This window comes from Trachurus japonicus, chromosome 21, assembly GCF_045865225.1.
Source record: "Trachurus japonicus isolate A0001 chromosome 21, Traja_1.0".
Classification (NCBI taxonomy): Eukaryota; Metazoa; Chordata; class Actinopteri; order Carangiformes; family Carangidae; genus Trachurus; species Trachurus japonicus.
Genome location: NC_140927.1, coordinates 10,312,812 through 10,327,773, shown reverse-complemented (window position 1 = coordinate 10,327,773; position 14,962 = coordinate 10,312,812). Strand labels below are relative to the sequence as shown.

The following is a 14,962-nucleotide window of genomic DNA, read 5'->3' as shown; positions in this document are numbered from 1 at the left end:
TACAGGACGTGATCCGGATTGACAGTCAGATGGGAGCATTCAATCTTGCGAAGCTAAAATACAGAAGGGGTTGCTCTGTCAGTGAGGAGTAAATTAGCAGAAGTGGGTTGGTTTATGGGAGGGGGAGCGACGAAGATGATAAAGAGTGTTTATACAGATCACATAGCATACCAAGTTATGAGAGCTGTATAGAAAGAGAAATGAGCATGAACAGAGGGACCAAGATCAGGAGATCCTTAGACAGTTAACTCAGATTCAACTGGTTTAGATAATTAAGAAGAAGGAGAAGAAGCAGGCAGTAGTTTTTTATGCAGAACCAATCTCGAGATAAATCAGCCCACTGTCACAGCCACAGCCACATCTGCAGTCACAGCTAAAAATCAGTACCAGGCACCCAAACAGCCTTGTGCAGTGAGTACCTTTTGTTTATAATGCACAGCCGACCTTTGGTCTGCAGCAGAGCAGGCATGAGAGAAAGAGGTCGAGGAAATGTAGGGAGAGCAAGAGGAAACTTCAATCCAAATTTTCAAACAAAGTCTGAAGTGTGTTATAAATTGTGGACTGGTTGGTCATTTTTGCTTTTCGTGATGTGTAACAAGTAAGGAGGGGATGAGGAAATTTCAGAGGAATTTTCAGAGGAATCACAAGAGGAGGCTTCAGAGGTCAAACTAATGACATCCGAGGACTGTAGAAACCCTCTCAGGGGTCCGCAGCTTAGGATTTTAGGGTATGCTCAGAAAATCTGAAAGGGAGGTGTCAGATTGGTACCAATCTTACAAAATCAATTGAGCTCTGCTACAAAAAATCAAAAAAACTACAATACCTATACTGTGTATCAGGAGCCTTATACCTATCTGTGTAACTTTTGAGAAGAGGCTGTTTTGTGTTATGTGATGACACTAACGTTAAAACCAGTTAATTTGTTCTCCTTTTATGTCTCAACTGTCCATTGCATTGGCTGGCATATTATTAAAACAAGATGTAAACATTTAGGAAGGGCAGAAGAAAATATCAACATCAGGATAAGGACATATTTTTGACTTATACTTGTCTGAATGAGGTTAAAGTTGCAGTGTTGAACAGCCACTCCTTCAACACTCATGTGTTTGTATTGTTTTGATTTTTGTTGATAGTAATGAAACCTCGTAGAATTCATAAGTTTGTAGTTTAGCATTTATTGACCACACTGACATGCATCAGATGCTAAAGTAAAGAAAGTAAAATTGCACTGCTTTGGCAGTAACATGTAGTATGAGCAGAAAATGTGAAGTCTAAACAGTTGTTTTTTGTCATTCTCCATCTTTTCCTTTATATAGTTAAGAAATTATTGTTATAGCCATAGTGTAATAAAATGAAACGTAGGCCTGCATAAGAAATATTTTCTTAATATATTTCAAACTCATTGTGTTGGTAAATTGTTGATTAGTTGGTTTACTGTTGGGAAAAAAAAAAAAGACTAATCTTATTCTACAAGTCTCACTCAATTATCACAAAAGTGGCTTTCTCATAATAAAATGAAATTAGGACAGAACATGCCATGGGTAAGAAAATTGTGTGTCTCCAGTGTAAGTCTGGGATCCACTACTCACTCAGGTCAACAGCCCAATTTTAGGTCAAAGTGTTGAGGCTGCTGCCTCTTAAAGTTCCAGTGTAAAATGTATAATTAAATAATACAAGGACAAATTAGAAATTTAGCAAGCTTACTATACTTATTGCAGGACATACAGTATATTCAAAGAGCTTAATTTACACAGTGTGAAGTTGTATGGTTACCTTAGAAAGTTGCGATAATTACAAATAGGAATGCTGTTCTTGAAATAAAGAAATAGTTGTGGATAGGTAGAGGTGACACTTAAAATTTCTATTGGTCTGTGGAGAATCCATGAAGGATTGATAATAGTGCTCTCAGCCCTTTTAGGTCTGACGGTTTAAGAAAGCACAATGGGTTGGCCGACCCATGTTGACAAGGGGGGGAGGTTTATAGTATGGATTTTATTTGCCTTAAATAGACTCCTGATTGGGTTATAACCAGGTGGGATGCTCAGTCACTTGCCAAGTTAACCAAGTTTTCGTTCAAAAATTTCTGCAAGGTTTTTGCCACATTTTTGTGAAGAGATGTCATGAGCAGGAGGGGAGGACTTCTGCTTGGATAATGGATGAGAAGTCTGTGGATACAATTGCAAAACTGATTTAGTAAAAATATAGGGATTTATGTGTTTATGTGCCATTGATGTTTGAAATGTATTTAGCTGATGCAAAGATACTGGTTTTGTTTTCTCTCTCCCTCCTAGAACATTATAGTGAGAGAGATCACTGTGAAAGTGCCAGGGACTGTTCGGGGACCCAGATGTTCTGAGAAGATTCAGTCATCCTGAACATGAAAATTTGTGAATTGAATTGAAGGGCCCTGAACTTTATGGGACACTTAAGTATTTTGACCACATTGAGATTGTCACTGTGGAAGAACTGCAGTATAAATTTAATTGGTGTTTTTTATGGTATGCTTTTTGACAATTAAAGTGATGTACTTTCATGATGATATGCACTCACTACTGTATGTTTTTGCTAGTATGTGGATATTTGGAGGCCTCAGATGTTTTCTTTCTTTTGACGTTTAGGGAGTAGAGAGTATATGTTAGGCAGGGGAAACAGGTCCCCAATGGGGTGGAATTCGGGGGGATGGGTTTGACCAGCCTGAAATTGGACAACTGTTTTTGATTTTATTTGTCTGAGGTTTCTTCATATGTATCTGCTGAATTATTTCATATAAGTTTTAAGAATTTCTTCTTTTCTAATTGGTTTGGAGTGCTAAACAGTGGTTGCCTAAGGCAGAGGGACCCGTGAGAGAATTTCTGTCTTGATTGTTGATGGAAACTTTAAGGAAGATTGGCTGCCTGGCAGGTTTTCGCTCTTCACACTCCACAAATTGTTTTTATTGCTAATGATTTGTTTTCATTATAGACATTATATAAGAGTGTCTGTTTGTTTCATTATGATAATCATTTTGATTGTATGTTATCTTTTATGTGTCGAGACTCTACGAGCCTCGAAGGGGGGAAATATGTAGTGTATTATACACCTTAACTTTCTTGCTTAAAAATATCTTGTATTGTTTTATGTTCTACATATTGTTGTGTGCTTTCATCTGAACTGAAAGGAATGTGTGAATTGATGCTCTGCTTCATGGGTTTCCAGATGCTGCCTAGAAAGCAACTTTATCTGTTGGAATAGTTGATGATTGTTTTTGTTTAGCCTAAAGGCTGAAACTTAGGTCAGGGGTGTCTTCTTCCGTTGACCTATGGTGGCCCAGAGGTTATCAACTTGGTCAAGAGGTTAAATCCCAGAAAGTAAATAGTCCAGATCAAGGAAGTCTTTGTTGATTGGTTGCATTCCTTAGTTTGGAGAAGGTGGAGTGTTTGGAGTTAGAAACATATATAAGGTCAGAGCTTTGGGCCAGGAGGGAGAGATCTCATATTGGACCAGAGATACTCCAGGATTCGGCATTTTTGTACACTGTTCTTCTTCTTGTTAATAAACTTCTTTTTTGAATACAAGCGAAGACGTGTCAGCGGTAATCCCTTCTTTTCATCAACACATCAATATACCACATTATAAACAAATAGTGAATGTTTGTCACATTTGTATGTGTTGTTCCTGTTGTTTTTCTACAGCCTGAGAAATGAGACAATCCAATGATCCAGAAGGCAGGGGTAAGAGGAAGGAACGCAGGTGTGCATAATGGCACTGTGCCATGTTGTGAGTGCTAAGGATAGGATACAGTTTCAAGGGGCAAGTTGTGATATTGCTGAAAATTGCAGGACAAGTGTTATCAATGCAGCATTTAGTAATCCTGGACCAGAGAGGTATTTTTAGTGTGTAATGAAGCACAGTCTTCAACTTTGGTCTTCCGCAGTGGATGCTCAATTTTTAAGGTAGCCTAATATTGTGAGGTGGGCCTCCATACCACTGGCTGGTCCCAGCTCCAGGTTTATTGATTGATTTTTAAAATCATTTTTACACCACGTGAATATCAGAACACATTATGGTAAAACACCACTGGTTACAGTACAAGGGTGTGTTTCACATGTTGGGTATATAATAGGAACTATACAGGTGCCACTGTATAACCTGCTCTTTTGCATTGGGTTGGATTTGTTGATTATAATTATGTCATCAGTGCCACATATTATTCTACTAAATAATCAGTTTCAGTTTCAGAATAGCTACTTTATTAATCTCAAAAGGGCAATCCAGTTCCACAGCCTAAACCATTCATTAAAGGGATAGTTCAACATTTTGGCAAATTGGCCCATTGCCATAATCGCTATAGTCATAGCAGTAGGTTCATTACCTTTAATTGTAGGTGTAAGCTATTTTCAGTACGGCGGAGCGCAGCTGGCTGCTCAGAGCTACGCTAACGGAATTTCTTGGTTTCCCTCATTAAACTCATCAAATTCAACATCCCAAAACTCCACAGCGCTTTTGTAGACAAGTTGTGACCTGCACAACCACCACGCTATGAGATATAACATGCAGTAAGATAAAAGTTGGAAAATCTACAAGATATGCTAATGGACGGAACGATACGAAACGGAGCCGTTTTCGAGGTAAAATACAGGGTAATGACGGAGACTGCTTGCTGAAAAACTGTCCCTGAACGCAACGCGCATCAGCGGTTTGTGGTTTTGTATGAATTTACCTCGAAAATCGTTCCGTCATTATCTCATTAGCTGTGAGGTGGTTGTGGCAGGTCACAATCTTGATCTACAAAAGCGCTGTGGAAGTTTTGGATGTTGAATTTGATGAGTTTAATGAGGGAAACCAAGAAATTCCGTTAGCCTCCATAGCGTAGCTCTGAGCAGCCAGCTGCTGCGCTCCGCCGTACTGAAAATAGCTTACACCTACAATTAAAGGTAATGAACCTACTGCTATGACTATAGCGATTATGGCAATGGGCCAATTTGCCAAAATGTTGAACTATCCCTTTAAGAAAGAATTGTGACACAGACAACAATCACACCTCATACATCACCAGACATCAGCATCAACATCAACATGCCTCTGACACATGCGCAAAAAAGCTAAATCAGTGCAAATCAGTGCAATCGACTTTGCAAAATACCCCACAAGCCGCATCGCTGGTTCACTGACAAGTTCCCACATAGGCTACATCACGTTACAGAGACAGATGAAAGTTAGAGGAACTTTTTGTTTGTGACCCAAGAATCTGTCTGATATAATCATTTTACATTCTGTATAATTTCCACAGTAATTTTGAGTATATTTCTCTTTCTCTCTTTGTGGGTCACACATGAAAAGGACCATGCACAGATCCTGGATGGCCTTGTCTCGAGTTCTTGGTTCATATCACACTTTAAACAGTCACACTACTATCATGGCTAATAAGGCTTCTTTGTGTTGTTAGTCACATTGGAGGAGACATGTTTTCCTATTTCTAATGAAACGAAACTAATCAGATCTCTGCAAGCTGACTCCCAGCTGTGCAACTTTAAAGAATTCATTGGTGAGTAAAGAGGAAAAACTTAAATAAAGGGCAAGTCCATCATAATCACACGCTTCTTTGGCCTGGTGGCAGGCAATGAGACAGAAATGTCAAATTAGTAATGCAGAGTGGTTTATTACATCATGTAGAGTTAAACCAATGTACTTTTTGTTGATTTGGTGATTGTATTGAATGTTTTTCTGTATTCCCATTACATACACACATCTCTTTATTGTGTTAAGGATACTTATGTAGCAAATCGTTTTTAGAGATTATCAACATTTTTATCTTTAAAAATAAATAGGCCAAAGCTTTTTTTTCTCCTGGCATGTCTTTTGACAATAGGAAAACGTACAGTATGAGGCATGGCTAATCAGTGTTACAGAAAACCTTCATCCTCGTCTAGCCATCTATCTTTTATTTATCTCCTTGATTGCTTCTTCTGAAGAGCTTCATGAAGTAGGCCTGCAACACGATGAAAGCTGTATTTGTAATTAATAAAATCAGTGGTGATGGGGGGGGGTCTAAGAAAATTGCTTTTGTTCTGTGCTCTTACGTATTTTAACCCCTAATAAGCAGAGTGTGAATTGTATATGACAATTGGGGGGGGGGCAACATTTTCTCCAGGGTGTAAAGGGAACTTACACAGCGCAGTACAGCGCAGGCATGTGCTTGGTTTAACAGAAGTCTTACAGTATCTTGTTCAATTAAATGTCTACAGTCTGTAGATGATGGTAAACCAATTTTACAGTTCATGCGGCACATAATGTAGGCCTACCACACAAACAACTTTTGCAGTCAGCAACAAAATATTCTAGATCTAAACTGCCAGCAAGTCAGACCCACACACAGACACCCTAGCAAACCCTCATTTCTGCAGATCCACACAATGCTGAACCAGAACCAAACACTATCTACATAGCAAGGACGATGGCAGATGTGTTACATGCTCTAGTCTAGACAGATTCACATCCTGTACTGGTCCCAATATTGGAACTAATGGATAGGACTCTATAGCTAGGGTGGCTCTTATCTTTACCATTAATTCAGAAGTGAGAAACATATTAGACTATTTTAAAGGTGTTCAGAAATGGCCGTTTGTCCTGTTTGTCGCGCCTCCTTCTACAAGTTGCCGCACGAGTTCACCCGAGTAAGGAAAACGAATTTGATTGGTCGTTATCGAGCGGGCGGGATATTCAATGTTTGGGTTGGGACCGAGCTCGGTGTGTGTGTGTGTGTACGTCTCAGACGTTTGATTGACAGATGACGGTCACGGATCCAATATCAGTGGCTGGTGATGAATCGTGAGCAACGTGACGCATAATTTCTGTGCCTGCATTATCCAATGCGGAAAAAAAACTACCCCACTTTCATCCCGGATTTACTCAAAAATAGAATTTGCACAAAGTTTGGGCTACATCGTCTGATAGATGAGTTATTACACTAATGAATCATTAAAAAGGTCCAACTAAACCACCACTCAAAGACTATTAGAATGAAATTATACAACTTTTTTTTAATGTGATACATAAGCTACACAAATAGCCTAACACTGCACTACAAACACGCAAACATCCACATTAAACTTCTCATTCACTTCAATTCCAAAGGGGGGTAACTGTCAAACCTGGCAACGCACGCAGTGTGCGGCTTTGTTTATAACCTGACTGTAGCGAACGTTTGCAGGTTTCGATAGCTCCGCTAACCAGAGTGACTTGCACAGGGCACAAAATGGATAGATTTTTAATAAGAAAAATCAAACGGACAGACACGCGGCGTGCGTGGTAAGGAATAGTGACGTTAAAGAGTCAGAGGAAGCTCTTTAACGACGTAATTCAACATGAAGACGCCAGAGAGGGACGAGCAGGCAAGGGCCAGGTGTTCCTAGCAAAAAACAAAAGGTAGGAGGCGTAGCCTAGGAGATGAGCTGCACACATCTGACAGAATATAATTCTGAAACTCTGAGAGTTATTAGCTTCTACTTACATTAATTTACAGCACTCCATGTGAGACAGCGTGAACTCTTTTTTTTAGGCTAAGTAATGCACGTGCTGACTTGGATGTGAGCCAGTCAGTGGCAGGCTCAGGCAATGAACTATAGTCCACTGAAAATTTTACTAGGCTACAAGCATCTTCCTGGCATGACTATGGAAAATACTGTATATTGTAGTATTATGATTACTAATAAGAAAGTTTCCACCCCCCTATCTGTTGTCTGTAGGGGGGGGGGGGTTGGGGAAGTCAAACCCCCCTGTAATTCGCACTATGCTAATAAAACAGTAAGCTTATGTTGATTTGGGAGCTCTCTCTCTGTTGTACCACCAATTCCTGATGCCAGATGTCCTTTAAAATTTGACTTTTATATTATAGCCATCATTGAAATGCATTCCTCTTGGTGGTAGGCTACATTTGTGCTTGTTGTGCTAAATAATGCTGTAATTGGGAAGTGCGTGTTTATTTTACATTTTATGTATGGTAGTAGTTGAACTAGGTCACATTAAGGTACCTTTGCAGATGCCAGATTTAAAATTGTTTGTACATTTTTTCTGAGGTACTCCCCTGTGAGTTCCAAGGTGGAGGGAGTTGTTAGATAATGGACAGTTCACATGCTGTCTGCAGTGCTACAGAGGTGGCCAGTGTGGATGTGATCCCTCACTATAACAGCTCTCACTCCACTCTGATAATGCAGTTTAATCTGGAGGCTACACCCAAGGCACTGACATGCCCCACAGAGTATCAGCCGGCATTGGACAAACGCAGTGGAAACCTTGACTGGCACTTCACCCCTCAGTGATGACAAAAACCCTGTCTGCTTAAGCAGCTATTACTCCACCTGATTGGTAATCATGACATGGAGTGAGACATAAATCCCTCAGACTGCTGCTGGTTAAGATAGAGGTCTTTGAAGGAACATAGTGATTAGGTGACCTTGGATGGAGCATGGAAAGGGGGCCAGGCGAGGGGAGGCTTGCAGAGGGGTTGTACTTTTCTATTATTGGCAGTATAATGACACATTCTTATGCAAATGAAATGCTCACACGTACTGTAGGCTACATTCAGGCTGGAGGGACAGTTCACAGCCCTCAAAAACGCTGTATTCTGTTTGCACATATTGAGATGCCATCGGTTCATCCAATTTGCCCACATTCATTTTAGAGGTTGGTATGAACGCTGTGGCCCCAAGATTCAGGTTTATGTTGGTATTTGCTGACGCAATATGCAGTTACAATAAGGTTTCCTGCTCATACAGTGAACAAAAAGAGCAATATATCTGCTATGGTTTTCACATTTATAGATAGCTACATGCAATCCTCTATTTGGGTGTACCCATACCCACAACTCAGTATGCTGCTGTCGAGTAAGAGTACTGACATGCTGCTCTTTGTACATTGGAATAGCATCCTACAGTTGTGACTTACAGTATAAGGTGAAAAAAGCATGAAAAGCACCATCATAGGGCTGAAAGTGATACATTTGACCCATCCATGTGTGTATTTACAGTATTGAGCAACTGAACTTGAGTTGGAGAGGCATATAACCTTGTTTAGAAATGATTTGCAAAATTGTTGTGGGCCTATACTGTGGTCTCATTATTAAAAAAATGTCTTTAGGGCTATAATCTGTTTTTGGATTATGTAAAATTCACACTGTCAACAATCTGTTTTGTACAGAGAGTTTTTAGGTCCCATGCCAAGAAGATGCAGTAGAATTTGCACCCTCACGTCCCTAACACTGCTGTTACCATAAGGTCACCCAAGTGTAAGAAGAGGCTTTTATCCATGAACAATATTACATTTGTACCAACTGATATTAAACAAATGGAAACTTCAGACTCAAAATAACTGATTCTTCCAATTAGTTCACCATGGTAAGACAGAAAAACAGCAGGTTTAGGATTGATGAGTAATGGTTTTTGGGTTTTCACTTGGACTAAATACACTCTTAGCAAAATTTGTTGTGGGAGATGACATGACATAAAGGACAAAATTGCAGTTCGCCTCACCCGCAGCGCATTTAAAGGTGAGGAGGAGAGCTCATTTGATTGGTGAAGATCTGACTCGGCTGTGTTAAACCCACTCAGGCCTTCTCCCCTCCCTCTTTGCCACTTGTGCCGGTGGGAGGGACGGGAGGAGTACAGTACCTGCGCCGCGCTGCGCAGTGCACGAAAATTGTTGAAAAAAGTTGGCCTAGTAGACAGACACCTGTGCCTGGTCTTCAAAATTAAAGCCCAATGAGATGAGGTAGAGAAACTAATAGGTATGTAATAAGATTAATTTACCTTTTTTTGTAAACTTTTGTAAACTTTAAGGTTAGCATCCTAATGATGTAAATCAGGAAAATGGAAAAAATATCTAAACTGAGAGTTGCTCACAAAGCATGATAACTGAATAGTTAGGCTATGTCTTGCTTAACATGGAAATCTCTCAAAAGCGTTCAGATAGTCCTTCTAATATAGTTGCTTTTTTCTGTGAGTGTAATGTGCTGTAAGGTTTTCTCTTGCATGTGGAGTAAAAGGGCAGTAAACAGCAAGCAGCTTAAGATCGGTCTTATGAATCATTCATTGTTTACTGGTGTAGGGATTTATGCCAGGGAGCAGGAGGCCATTCTATGATTGTCTTCTGAAACTTTTCATATGGCGTTTGCTTTCAATAATTTGTTGACATGCCCCTGCTGTTGTAGAGAAAATAAAAGTGACCTCACTCTGTGGTGAAGGTCAGGCAGTATCTAATGAAAGCCCTAAAGTCTCACAACATTGATTTCTTACCCATTTCATGGCTAGAATGCAGAATTGTTCAGCGTTGCCATGGGGGATGGCCCCCGGTACGAGCTGGTACATTTCCTGGAGCCAGTTATACCTCAGAATCTGTAAATACAATTACTTCTTTCTCTTAGTACATTATTATATTCTCTCTCTCCTCTTTCCTAGCACAGCTCACTATCGCTGGCTATGTGATTTCTAAGAATTCAGTCTCGATTGAAGAGAGGGGCGAGTGCTGCAGAACTGTGACGCGCACATAATTGTGGGCATGCGCCCAGAAGTGCTGTGACATTCTGAAATCAGTCAGCAGAGCCACGGCACTCTCTTTAGTCTCCATATTCTGATCAGACTTGACGTGGATGGCATTTAAGTCTAAATACCACATGGTGTATGTCACTTCTTGAGATACGGTTGTAATAAAGATTCATTATGCAGGTGAGGCATCATTGAGATGCATCACACTACGTTGCATCTTTTGGCAGATTAAAGATATGAAGATTAAGGGAGAGACAGCATTATCCTGTTGTTATACTTAATAACCTGCTTAGTTTGGCTCATAGCCCCATGCTCATCCATAATGCATATGACCTCGAACTGGCCAGGAGACTTGGTCTCGATCTATACACATGTACAGAACAAGGTTTGTGTGTCTGTGCACACAATTAGTCACGTTCAACATGTCCCAAAACTCAAAAGGAGAAGATTAATGTGAATTTCCCCTTAATGTGATATAAGAAACAACTAATAAACATCTCTCTGGCACAGTTGCAATATTATGTGTCTGTCTCTCACAGTGCATGGCACTGGAAATGTCATAGTTCTACTTTTTTGGAAATACACTTCCATTTGGTAGTTAGAAAAGTTAGATCAATACTTGTGTGTGTTAGGTTATAAAGCTGCCTGTGTAACATATATATATATATATTTATTAATGTGTGCACACACATTTTCAACTTTCAATTTTCTCTTTTCTCCCACATTGGTTGTTAGGTGACCTTGAGTATCCTGAAGGCAATACAGGTCTAATGGACTATCACTGCCCTGTCAAGTTCACACACAGCTTTCTATGTAGAGCTGAGCAAGTTGGATGAGCTAGAAATAGTCTCTTTGAGAAGCAGCTCTTTCCCAACCTGCAACTGTAAGATAGCTCTGACTTAGGAATATTCTCAGATCAGCTTTTTTCAGCTGTACAACATGGCTGATGTTTAATTCGCCACTTTAAGCTGTGTACTGCACTGCTACTTTTATAACACAGGTTTTGTTTGAATAGGCCTGTGGCTTACGACTTATCCACTGTACCATATTGTGAACTGTGTGTGTGATGCAATTCTGGGGATTGTAATGCCTTAGTGCTTTGCAGCTTACGTCATTGGAATATAATATTGTTTAGAGAGATAGATGAAGACCTAAGCTCTCATGTAATTCAGAGTTTAATAGAACTGAGTAAATAGGGGAATGGGTTTTATACTGCAAAATGCAGGATGCGAACATTTGTTTTGTAGTCTGAGTGTTCATGTTGCAGTTTACTGGTCAACACAAAAAAGTGATCAAAATATTTGCTGCAAAGATGAGTGGCGGGTTTTCCTTCTGCAGGTTTTCACACTATCTTCCCTTTCTGCTTGCTTCCAAATAACTCTTTGTTCCTCTGAAAATCTGGCACATTTCAAAGGCTCAATGGCTTTAATGAGCCACAATGTTGTGCCAGTGGTGGCCCCATGCAACTCATGATAATGTGCCCGGCTGAGTGTCACTGTGTGCTTCCCACTGTTTTGATAATGGCACCAGTTTGGGGTTATTTCTCCACTCTCTGAAGGTAGCTGCAGCCTTTTTGATTTACTATTCCTGTCATCGCCACTCACCTGATGTTTGTTATAGAATTGTCCTCAAAATACATAACGCTTTGTAATGCTGTTTGGGAATCTTCCTTGTGCAAATACAGTGCAGAAGAATATGGATGAACAACAAAAGAACAGTAGGATGTTTATTTTTCTTTAGTTGTTTTCCCATTATAGTGAACAGTCTGCTGCAGAGGCAGGTGAGCCTGTGTGAAGGAGAGGCTGTTTGGAGAAGGGGGAAGATTAATTGACACGAGAGGTCGTATGCTTGACTCATATTTGGCCCCATAGCTTTCAAGGTGAAAGGAGGCAGAACATCAATAGGAAACTGGGCTGCTCTGAGATCCAGGAGCAGTTTCTTTCATGGCTTCCGTTACTAGCTGAGGAAACGGCCCCACTGTCACCTACCCTCTGCTTTTCAATGGTAATCAATTCAGCTTTAAAGGCTTAGAAGACATCCCTTTTAGAGACTTCAGCAAGTCGCCTGTGCCAACCCCAAGCCCAGCATGTGCTTATTGATGCTCTGTTATTTCTTTGAGGAGAAATGTAAATCAACACACTCGTGTCACATGCAGCTCAGTTGTGTTTTACAAGACTGTGTGTTTACACTGGACTGCATATTTCTGATGCAAAATAGTTTGTTATAATTAATGTCACAATTGTGTGACCCTCATTATGTTTTACCAATTAAACAGCCAATCCCTGCATGGTCCATCATACTATTAAGTCTGCTGCTGTATGAATTTTTAGTTCATGTGATAATCAGCATAGAGGTTGTCGATAACATGTTTCGCTGAAGATCACAAAACTGTTTTTTTTTTGTTTTTGTTTTTAAAGCGTATGACTGCACCCAATATTTTTTAGGACAAATCAGCAATTTTTTGACAAAGGTTTAGTATAATACACTATTAAATTCTGCTACTGTTTACAGGCAAAAGATAATGTGCATGGACCAGTTCCTCTTGCAAGAATACCTTGATATAGGCCTAGCTTTTTTATTCTTATCAGCATGACATGAATTTATTTATTTTTTTCCTTTAAACGCTTGATGGCTTTGGTTTGCAGTTTTAAGGATGTGTCCCCCCTTCAAACCTGAAAAAAAACCTTTGAATATTTCAAAAGAGACCTTGATTTAAATTGTAAGATTTCAGATATATTGCATCAGTGGGAATAGAAGAGGTAGAATGGATGAGATGTTTGACCTTTTCAGATTTGTCCCTGGGTAGTGAATTTGCTGGAGGGTGCCAGGGCAGAGAGCAGTGGTGCGTTGAATTATCACTCCCACTGTTCAAACGCTGCAGACCTGATCCCCCACTTGCTCCACTCCCACTACTAATGGGTTAGGAACACACTGGAAAAAAGACAGCGATAGAGAAAGAGTGGGAGGGGGCGTTTGGGGGATGGGGGGGTGCTGGGGGTGGAACCTGTCTGATTGTCTGTGGTTTAAGCTTAGAAACAAATTACCGTTTTTTGCTTGGCACTGAGGAGAACGAGCGGCAGGTCACTTTTTGGTGTCAGAGCTTTAGCAAAAGCTTATGTCATTCCGCAGAATGATGGAGCTGAGCCTCTGACAGCTACCGGCAGGAAACATGTCAACACTTTGACGGATGCTTGCTATATTGAAAGCCTATGATGACTTTTTAGTTGAGTGGGCTTTCACTGTACTCCCCCCCCATTCCACCATCAAATGAAAGCACACACCAAGGAGGCAAAATGATAAGAACAAACTTGCCAAACTGCTTTGTAATAGTTTGCCCAGGCACAGAGGACATCATGTCTTTGTTAGGGGAGAGTAGCTGTCAAAACCACAATGCCTGGGCATGGGCAGCATCAGTGCTTGGCTCTTTTGGTAGTTTTAATCTGCTGGAAAAATGTGTGGCCTCCCTCTGACAAAGAAGCGTTCGCTGCGATATACACACCACTGACAAAAGGACATACATTGCATACCATTAATTGTCAGCCTTGGTGCTTGACATAAAGCACAGAGCTATACAAGCTTCTTGGAATAACTTTATCCACGCTCCCATTACAGATGGTAAAATTACACATTTGCTTTTGTCAATGCCTCTTCACTAACCACTTCTCCACCATATCCATATCCAAATATAGCCACTTCCTGTCCTCCCACACTCATGTTCAAGTTTACATTCATTCAAACGATTCACCTGCTCAGTACCACCACCTCATGCTGCATCTTTTCTCCTGTCTCCTCTCCTTCTCCACCCTTTCCTCATGCCACCCAGAAGCCATCCTCTGTGACATAGGGGAGTTTCACTGTCACGACGAGAAAACCTGCATTCCCGAGGCTTGGCTCTGTGACGGCGAGCCCGACTGCCCCGACGACTCAGATGAAACTGATCAAACTTGTAAGTCACCCATTCCATCCATTACTCACTAATGCAACACTGTCATGTGGAGTTCTGTCACAGCACCTCATTTGCCAGCCCGTCTCACCTTTATAGCATGAGGACCTGTGTTTTGAGTGATATTCCACCAGTAAGGCGCCCTCTTAGTATCAAATGCTCTCCCCCTTTAGGTTTTAAGGTGTTAGAAGCCTGTGGATCCCTCTGTCACAGTGAACAGCTGCTGTGGTCATTTTGAAGACATGAAACATACTTACATCTTACTCCAGATGCCTTGAAAACAGGCTACAAACGAAAAGGTGCATTAAAGGATTCTTCAGTGAAATTGAGTGTTTGGAACACACACAGCACCCAGGTGGACAGCTGGATGGTGCTACAGGAGTGGCTGAAGATGTTTAGCTCTAAATAAGCATGTATGAGTGCAAATTGTTGCCTCTCTGGGGTGTAACTGCACCTCTCTCCTTGTGTATGTTGGTGCAGGTTCTAGCATCTCTAGACACAG

At 40.7% G+C, this 14,962-nt stretch overlaps 1 protein-coding gene across 2 annotated transcripts in view; it reads left to right on the top strand.

Annotated features, from left to right (window-relative positions):
• lrp1bb (low density lipoprotein receptor-related protein 1Bb) overlaps positions 1–14,962 on the top strand; it is a 288,370-nt gene that overhangs the window by 66,432 nt on the left and 206,976 nt on the right. For both annotated transcript variants that reach the window (XM_085766198.1, XM_085766197.1), the window contains exon 2: positions 14,341–14,463. In XM_085766198.1, the coding sequence (XP_085622324.1) occupies positions 14,341–14,463 (123 nt within the window). The remainder of the gene's footprint in view (positions 1–14,340; positions 14,464–14,962) is intronic.